This window comes from Gavialis gangeticus, unplaced genomic scaffold (genome assembly GCF_001723915.1).
Source record: "Gavialis gangeticus isolate Ggan-Ray unplaced genomic scaffold, GavGan_comp1, whole genome shotgun sequence".
Lineage (NCBI taxonomy): Eukaryota > Metazoa > Chordata > Crocodylia > Gavialidae > Gavialis > Gavialis gangeticus.
In genome coordinates, this window is record NW_017729029.1 from 41,597,504 (window position 1) to 41,607,531 (window position 10,028).

Consider the following 10,028-nt stretch of genomic DNA (forward strand, 5'->3'; position numbering starts at 1 on the left):
AAAAAAAAAAAAAAAAAAAAGGTAGAACACGTTGGGAGGGAAAGAATCACTATTTCACATGAACATGCTGAAAAATGAAGAGGCATGAATTCCCCCCTACATTTTCAGTTCTTTCAAAAACCAAATATATTTTGCTTGGCTGAAAGATGGAATGTTTAAAGCAAAGTGAAAATATTCCACAGTAGTTTTTTTGTTTTGAGAAGGTGCTCTCTCAGGGAAAGTTCCAAGAGAAAATTTTCACCCTATTTTAGAAATTGGGTGCATTGTGACCAGGCACATGACAAACAAGGAACTATGGAACAGTTCACGCATTACCTTAGGAGAAGTGAAAACTGGGAGATTTTCAAACCCAATTAACACTGTATCTTGTCTCATTCAGGAGAATGGAATTATACAAAAACTCCAAAAGCAGGGTTCAGAACAGGGATGTGAAACACCCTTCAGGGACTGAAAGAGGGGAAATGTGAATCAAGCATTTAGTGCCAGTTATAGATACACTGCTGTGAGTGGGAGTTTGGGAAACTTCATGCAAGCTACTGTTTCATATTGAGAGGTGAGAATTACTTTCACCATCATAAGACATGGACTGAAAGAAGTTCTGCACCTTTGATTTGCCAGCGAGTAAAGGGTTATACCTGCATACCCTCTGCATTTAACAGAGCTTTTCACCTGAGGCTCTCTATGCATGTTACAATCTTTATATCAGAGAGACTATCCTATTCCCTTAAGAAATAACGCGCAGGGACAGCAGTTCTCACCAGAAAAGTGGCTCTTTCAAATAGAAGAACTTCATCTGCCTCAATAATCTGAGCAAAGTTCCTCAGGTTCATTTCCAGCTGCTGGACATTAGGAATCAGCTGATACACTATACTGGACCAAGCCTGTTGAAAGAATGCAAAGAAATGCTGAGGACTGCATGAGTTCACTTCCTCCTTCTCTTGCTGTGCAGCATTCATGAAAAACTGTATTCAGGCTATAGTTGGTTAAAAACACAAGAGTTATGCAACGTTCTCTCACATAGCTATTCATACAACAGAACTATGTCTGCGGGACCTGCTAATATTCTCACCCCACACCTCTTTCTGAACAATATACTTGCCAAGGCCAGTTGTAAGAGGAATAAAAATAATGTACAAACTAGGATATCAAATCGCCAGCTGGTGACCAAGCTGAATTTGAGCCCACATTTCCAGAGCAGAAACATGAACTACTTTCAGCTTGAAGCCACTTAAGTTTTAGTTTTCTTGATTCCGAATACATAGCATTAGAATCCCATATCAGTGACAGCAAAATGTTTTCATCTCTTGTGTTCAGAACTTATGAACTGATACTAAAGGGAACTAAACACACCACTGCAACCGAATCACAGGTATTTGTAATCACTTAGAATCAGGCCTTCAATTTGTACAAGCTTTACCTCAATGCCTCTTCCCAAATAATATGTAGTTCTACCCAGATTACAGTTCCACCAGGTCAGGAACCCACGAAAATCCAGGGGATTTATCTATTTGAGAGGCCCTTCTGTTAAGCTCATGGCAGAATTGGAGGTTTGAGCCCTGCCAAGGGCTGAAGATTCAAAGTATTATCTCACTTTAGAGCTCTGATAGAGCTAACCCTACCGTGATGGAATTCTACTTATGGACACTTCCATACAAAGTGCAGACCAATGGAGAAAACCAGGGGAAATCAGTACAATTCAAACTTTGAAGCCCCTTATTCAGGAATTAAGCTTAGCTAGGTAATGCCCAGCGAGTCTTCTTTGAGAGAGACAGTTAGCTGCCAGCAGTATGGCAGCAGCTAATACATATGGAAGGATTATTTAAAAGTGTGTATCCTGGACCAACTCCATTCAGGCATGCTGTAGGCTGAGAAATTCTCTAAATTTACAGACTGTAGGAGCTCGAGCTCTCTGAGCTCCTCTGAAGTCACTGTAACTGCCTAACAGGCTGACATCCAAAGGTTCTGCCACCCAGGCAGCTAGTCTCTCTGCTCATTAAGACCAGACTTGTTTTTCTGAACACAGCAGATCACAACCATCATTTGATTTCTGCTTGGCTCAGGTAGTGCCATCACACCAATCTCGGAAGGGAAAGTAGCCCAGCATTTTAACTGGCATCAGGTCCCTGCCTTGAACTGCCTGCGTGGAACCCACCCATCTCAGAAATTATTTCCAAGTTCCAGGACTAGAAGCATTTAGTCCAGTTACATAACTTCATAGCAATTGCCCACAGAATTCACACAGAAAAAGAGCTTGCAGGAAGACATGCCCTAAAGAGGAAAGGAAGCCATACTAACCTTGTAAAGGGTTTCATCCCAGATAGATGTTCTAAAGCAGGCACACTCCAGGGGACGGGACAGACGCCTTAGGTCCTCCTCCCTCTCTTTAAAAATCTGGGAGAAGAGAAGTTGATATTTCCAGATAAGCAAATACACTACTGCTTCTGGTGAATATTCTTGCTGTAGTAATTTTATTATATTCATAGAACCAGATTTGCACTTCAAAACACAGCACAAGTCTGTACAATACTTTCAGGGCTGAGAAAACTGAGGATACTGCTGGCCAGTATGGAAATATACTGAGAGAGTTATGAGACGGACAGAGGACTAGAACAGCGGGAGCTATAGAGGAGAATAGTGGCTTGGGCCTGGAACAGCAGGTATTACAGATCATATGTAAAACAGACTAACAAAACCATACACACTCAGCTTCCCCAGGAGCTTCCATGCTGCCTGTACTACCTCTGGCAACTACAATGATCTGTTGCGTTAAATTGCTGGGGTTCCAGAAACGTTCAGCCTTCTCGATATGAATGATCTGTGCGTTCAAAGACATGTCATAGTGAAGCCAGTGGAAGGAACTGTTGTTTTTGAACCCCTTAAAAGAGGGGCAGGCAAAATGCAGTCCGTGGTCCAGATGTGGCCCACTCGGCCATTCTATTCAGCCTGAGGGGTCCCTAAAAAAATTTAGAAAATTAATATTTATCTGCCCCTGGCTACCTGTCATGCGGCCCTCAATAGCTTGCCAAAACTCAGTAAGCGGCCCTCCACCTGAAATAATTGCCTGCCCCTGCCTTAAAAAGTGCTGCATTACTGAAGTTGGCATAAGATAAGTACTGTTGTACCCATGATGGTCTAGACTCTAAGGAATATGCCAGAAACATATTCTTCTATATATTTGGTTTTCAGGCAGTATCTTTTACTATACCAACTGTACAGTTAGAACCAGAGGAAAAGCATTTTGTGCCCAAATGCTGGTTTAATAGCTCTCACAATCCTATAATTGGTCCAATTAAAGATATTGTGTGACAATTCTTGCTGCTTACATGAGGTAAATACAACCCACTCCTGCAAAGCCCACCTCCATTCTGCTTGTAACTAATGCTTTTATTCTGACCTCAGTTATTTTTAAACTTTCCAGGGCATCAAAAAATACAAACAAACAAGGGAAGTCTAAGGAACAGGAAAACAGCTATGTAAATCACACAAATGGCCAGGTCCCATTGACTTCAACGTTAAAGGCACCAGTTAAACCGATTTAAGCTTACCTACTCCAAGCTATTTGTACCTTATTAAGGTTCCTTTCCTTATTACTAAGAGCCCCTTGCCTCTAACAGCTCTGACATTGAGAGAACCTAGTCACTTTCACGTCATTTAACAGCACAGCCCCAAGAGCAGCTGAGATGGGCTACACAGTGGTCTCCAACCTTTTTAAGTAGGAGATCACCTTTGGCATTTAAAAGCAACCCAAGATCTACTATGCACTACTGTCCCCCCCCTGCCCAACAGGTAAGTCTGTGGGGAGGGAAGGGGGTGCAGATCAAGGCAGAGGGAGAAAAAATTATTTGGGGGCACGCCTCCCCAGTAGGCAAGTTCCACACAGCCGGAGCCCCACTCAGCTTACCCCTGCTCCTGCCACTGCAGCACTGCTCCTCACCGCGGGGGCTCCAATTTAGCCCCCGTCCCTTCCCTCCTCCATGGACTGACCTGTTAGGCTGGGGCTCACACCTGCATGCACGCAGGCAGCAGATAGCGCAGAGAAGCTGTTGGGATGCACACCATACCCAACTAGGCAGGGGGGAAGCTGCAGCTGGGTAGCTCCTGCTCCACAGGTGCAGGAGGGAGCATGGCATGGACTGCCCTGGGTGGGATGTGGCCCCAGGTGAAGACCTGCAGGTGCAGCTGCGGGCCAGACATGATCAACTGGCAGGATAAATCTGGCCCGTGGGCCGTATTTTGCCCACATTAAATCCAGCGGACAAAAATCCAGCCTGCTTGTTTCAGCCATGTCTATAGGACAGGTAGTCTCAGAAGTAGAAGCTAGCAATTAAAGGCAAGAAAGATGACAAGTGGGTGGAGACCAGATCAGCTATCTGGTGGGGATCAAGAACATTTTGATTCCTCTGAGGTTTATTCAATCTACAGAAATGTCCACTTAAGGAGGGGGATTCTTAAGACATATTGGCCTGAAAATGAGCCCAACGTGAAAGCCAAGCTGTACCACAGCACCTGGCTTCCAGATTTCTGAAAGGCATATACCACCTTCTGCCTTCAGTGGCAGGGAGCAAATACTCCCCAGACACCTCCTGAATTGTTGCATAACAATGTATCTATACTGTATCTGTTGGATGCTAAATATCTACCATGTGATTTGGGATTGCTTTCAAATTGGGTCAGTAATTTCAGTCCAATTACACGGCACCTCTGACCCAAAATAGTCTAGCAAATACCTCAGAGCAGTTCTTATAGGAGATGCAGTACTTCCAATTCATGCAACTGTGTGACTTTACACCTCCATGCTCTTATCTCAGGGAGTGGCTAGAATGCAATAATACCAAGATCCATATGCAGAAGATTTAACAGCTACTGGATCATAAGCTGAAATACCAGGCATCGTGGCAAAGCACAAGTGTTTTTTGCTTAACTAGTTCCACATCCAAGACAATCCTGAATTCTGTCTAACCCAAGCAGGCTCGCTTGTTGTTTTACACATGGGGCCACCTTGCTTTATTCAGAGTCCTTCTTTACACAAGTGCCCAAACAGAGAGAGGAACACAAGAAGGTTAGATCTGAACCAGCAGCCTAGAAGTGAGGGTCTCTATCCCTCACAAAAAACCCAGCAACCCTCTATACCATCTAGCCCTCTAAAGTACTACAGCAATACTGAATCTTCTGGATTTCTTTCCCTGCAGCACTCCCAAGAGCTAGTAAAGATGCTACAATCAGGCATAAAGTAAAGACCTGCCAGGAGGTGGATTAAAAAGAAACTATTAATTTGACTCTACATTACATGGGCCAGCAGTATCTGAAATGGGCAAAGAGTAGTGTGGGGAGAGTACATTTGGAGGCTGCAAGCAATTCAAAATGTTCAGAGGCTTTCTTTAAACAGTTGAACAGAGTCTCTGGAGAAAGTGTTGGTAAGGATGCATTTAGAGAGAGATGACAACAGCATTGTGTAAGATAATAACGCCAGTATGCTGTTCCCAAGAACTTGCTAATAAGGCAACAAGGAAGCTCCTCACCAGATCACGCTGATCCTCTTGTACCAGATCCATCTTGTGCACCAGGCAGAAGATCTTGGCATCGGGAGAGTTCTGGAGAATGGCCTCCAGGCATGACTGGTAGTAATGCATGTCCTTCTCCAACTCGCGGCTCTCCACATCGAAGACATAGATCAGGACTTCCACATTGCGGAAAATGTTATCCCGCTGGCTGGTGAAGTAGTTCTCCATAAAGGTGTCCTGTCTGAGAAAGAAATGCATAGTTTCCAGTTAGTTTACCTGTGGCTGAATTACCTAGAAAGTCTACAACATCTGAAGATTTAGCTATTGAGACTGCAGCTGTCAGTGCCAAAGCCCTATACTTATCTGCAGAGCAAGTACAGCACAGGTAATATACTCTTCTCCCAACAAGACAGCCTCAATCCTGATCAACTAGCATGCAATTTATTATTTAGGAGACCAACTCCTTCCATCAGCAGTCTTTAGCCTGTATATATCCCTACTGATATTGCCAGTAAATGGAACTGTTCATTGGAGAGCTGCCCACTAGGAGCCAGAGGTTTGTTACCACCCACCTGTTCATTTAACATTACTATTAGTTTGGTCCAGTTTGAACCAGTGACCCAGACAGAAGTTCTACACTCTATTTCTAATAATCATCTCTCCAGTCTAGAGTTTGCCCAGACACAAAGCTAAGGTGTATCAACATAGCGGAAGGCATCAGTAGACAGTCTTATTGCCCATCACACAGATTCTGGGTCATCAAGCTAGCTTCTTCCACCCGAGTTCATGTGTAAATTTCAGATGTGGGATCTGCTACTTACAAAACAGATGATTCAACCAAGTAAGTATCATAAACAGTTCATTTAATTTGTTCAAAAAGAAGAAAGCATTCCAGCACCACTGCAGATAAAAGATGGGCCTCCTGCTGCTTGGTGACCAGGGCCACCCTAACAGTTTTCATTTGGGAAAGAACAAATACTTACCCACCACAGTCCCACAGATTTAACACCAAGTTTCCTAGAAATCGAACATGGGAGTGCTCGACATCAACTGCAAAGAGATGATAAGCTTATAAATGGTGGCACACGCATCAAATACACAACAGGTGGAAGGTGGGTGGGGGGGCAGGACTGCTGGTTTGCTACCATCCCCCATGATAAAGAAGTGATACAGGGCAACATGAAATCTTGTACTGCAACAATGAACTCCATTTAACCAGCATTATTAGGTGTATTCAGCTGGGGGGTTAACACCACAGGTGTCCACACCTCACTGAGTGAACTCAGGGCTGCCTGCCGTAAACAGGGATCGAGGTATTCCCCAATAAAAAAAAATTGCAAAATTCCTTGATAAAAAAACCCTATGAATTCTCTGATAAAAACCCCCAAATCCATGATTAAAATTCAAGGCCCTCCGCAATCTCCCCAGACCTGCTGGTGCCCTTCTTCCCCACCACTACAGCCCCCCCGAGTCCTCCTGGTGCCCCTTGCCCCCCACCCACAGGCACTGCCCCCCAGCCCTGCCAGAGGGGGCCCCCAGCTATGGGGCCAGGGACCCAGGTCCACAGCTCCCTGTCCCCAACAGAAGACAGGTGCAGAAGGAACACAGAGCCAGCTCCCCCACTGTTGCCTGCTGAGGGCTCGGGCAGGGGCAAGGGCAGGGCCAGCTCCTGGGGGGGCCATGTGCCTTCCAGATCTGTGCAGGGAGCAGGCTGCAGCTCCCACCCTGCGTCCCTCATGCAGGGCCTCTGTAGCCCTGCAGGCATGACCCAGCATGGCTGGGAACAGCAGGGCCACATGGGGATCTCCTTGCCCCCACACCGCCCTGGAGACATGCCTCCTGTGCCTGTTGCCGCTTTGAGGGGTGCAGCCCCGTGCCACTTCCCCCAGTGCAGGCCCATGCACTGAGGCAGCACAGGGTGAGCAGCCGCTAGGAAATCCCCACACAGCTCCTCTGTCCTCATCCATGCTGGGGGGCAGGAGAAGGAGGCAGGGCAGCAGGGAACAGTGGCAAGCAGCTACAGGATCACTGTTCCTTGCTTCCCTGCTTCCCTCCCCCACAACCCAGCTTGGCTGGAGACAGAGAAGCAGCCCGGGGATCTCCTAGCAGCTGCTTGTCCAGCACTGTCCCAGCAATGCGCCTCCTGCACACGGGGCTGTACTGAAGGAAGTGGCACAGGGCTGCACCCCTCAAAGTAGCAGTAGGAGCAGGAGGCACATTGCCAGGGCAGCAGGGGGGCAAGGAGACCCCCCATGTGGCCCCACTGTTCCCAGCCATGCAGGATCGTGCCTGTGGGGTTGCAGAGGCCCCACGGGAGGGAAACAGGGCAGGAGCTTGAGCCCACAGCCTGCTCCATGCAGAGATCTGGGAGAGCAGGTCCCCCCCCTGCCCCCTGAGAATGAAAGGTATAGTGCCCAGCCAGCTACATGTGGACTGCCCACAGTGCTATTGACTCAACTAGGCTCAGCACCTTCACGCATGGCTTCCCTTAAGGGCCCACAGCGCCACTAATGGTCCACATGCAGCTGGCCAGGCACTCCATGTCTCTCGCCAACACCTCCACGCTCCTGGCCTGAGTGCCTGGCCAGCTGCACGTGGACCGTAAGCAGCACTATGCGGCCTTAATGGAACCTGCACATGGTGGTGCCGAACCCGGTTGGGCTGATAGCACCGCTGGAGGTCCTATCCAGCCTACACAGTGCTTTGCAAAAGCAGGAAATCCATGGGATTCTCTGCTAAAAAAGAAAATCCATGTTCTCTCTGATAAAAATGGGAAATCTGTGGTTTTCTCTGTTTTTCTGTGGGAAACGGAAAACCCGGATCCCTGCTTATAAGATACCAGGATACTGCTCTCTGTGGAACATTCAATATTTAATACCTTAACCCCTTTAAGGGATTAATACCTTAACCCCTAAATTGTGTTATGCTTAAAACCAGGGTGGTCTGGATAAGCAAAAGCAGCTTTAAACTGATAGTGCTAGAAGGAAAATGTTAGAGAAGGGGAGGGGGAATAATGGGGCATTTAACATTTTTTAAAAGATCCCAACATTCTGACATATGAGGAAACTCCATTATAAATGTTGCATCTGTCACACAAGACTCTTACAGCTTTTCCCCAGTGAGGACAGTAGATGGAGGAAAGCCATACTGGGACCAAGAACTGCTTACAGATCTTTAAATTAATGACCCTACAAAAAGGGGAAGACAATATACTAACACGGGCTAATGAGTTGCGCTGCAGAAGTCAGAAGTCCTTATGTCGAGACCACTGATGCTATCTGCATAAGCAGCACAGCTACTGCTGCCAAAGAGCAGTATGCTGCCATGGAGAAGTTGGATCCTTCCTCCTCAGCAAAAGCCACCACAATGAGCTTCTGAACACCTTTCTGAGTACAGACAGGGTCAATCGAAAAAATCCACCTGCCTCAACATTCAAGTCATTTTCTGGTTTACAGTTTGGAGGGAAGGATGAGATGAATAAATTGACATATGCCATCTTTTATGAACAGGTAGCGCTAGCCTCTGAATTTGCCAAAAGTAATTCCCAAGCCTTTTCTCCTTCATTTAATCTATTTTTGCTCAGCTTTTAGCTGAGCCACCCTGGAGGAGCCTCCATTTGCAGGAGATGCCCTATTCTACTGCATCTACAAAAGAGGGAAAGCAGCACTCTCAAGAGGCAATGGCCTCACACCCATTTACAGATGGTCTTAAATTCAGCCAGAATTCAAGAGCTGACGCTGTATGATTCAATCAGAGAGAGATCTTACTTGTAGCACCAAGACGCCGCGTATCCCTGGCGATGTAGTTTGCAAAGATAATGGATCTCATGCTGGTCTTACCAGACCCACTTTTCCCCATCAACAGCACCTGGGTAGGGAAAAAAAGAAGAGTTCTCCATGAATCTCTCATGACTGAGACACTAACACTGCAGAGACAAAAGGCCTCAACACACAATTTGATTTGGTTGCATTGGAAAAAGATAGTAAAACTCCTGAACAGCTGGAAGCAGTGCGGTCTTAACTCCTTTACATATACAATGAATGAACCAATTAATATGATAAGCTATGAACCTCTATAGCTTATTGCCAATTTATATGCTGTCCATTCACCCAATGTGCCTTGGAACAATTCCCTCCTCCTTGGGTTTTGCCTTTCTTCTCTCTCCCCAGTCAGGTCTGTCTGTACAAGCTGTACCCACTGCTCCTTGGATGAGGTGCCCTAAGCCAGGGATTAGTAACCTATGGCCTGTGGGCTGGATCCAGCCTGCAGAGTTGAGGGGTTCTGCAGCATTTCTAGGAGAGGGGCTTCACCTGGGCAGCAAGCAGCAGCAGTGGTAGCACTGCTGTGGGGGGTGGGAAAGGTAACTGTAGCACCAGCTCTGGCAACATAGGCTGGATTGGAAGCAGCCAGCACTTGGTGTTTGGCTCTGTTAAGGCAGCTCCTTGCACACACCCCTCCCCCAACTCCCACTGCAAAACGTTGCTTACCATTGCCTTAGATCTAAAAGAACAAAAAAAAAAAAAAAAA

The 10,028-nt window shown here is 46.4% G+C and overlaps 1 protein-coding gene across 1 annotated transcript in view; it reads right to left on the bottom strand.

The window, feature by feature from the left end:
* LOC109300693 (ras-related GTP-binding protein A) overlaps positions 1-10,028 on the bottom strand; it is a 24,526-nt gene that overhangs the window by 6,018 nt on the left and 8,480 nt on the right. The window contains exons 3-7 of the mRNA XM_019521472.1: positions 9,269-9,368; positions 6,485-6,551; positions 5,520-5,742; positions 2,296-2,391; positions 759-881 (exon numbers count right to left, since the gene is read on the bottom strand). Coding sequence (XP_019377017.1) covers positions 759-881; positions 2,296-2,391; positions 5,520-5,742; positions 6,485-6,551; positions 9,269-9,368 — 609 coding nt within the window. The remainder of the gene's footprint in view (positions 1-758; positions 882-2,295; positions 2,392-5,519; positions 5,743-6,484; positions 6,552-9,268; positions 9,369-10,028) is intronic.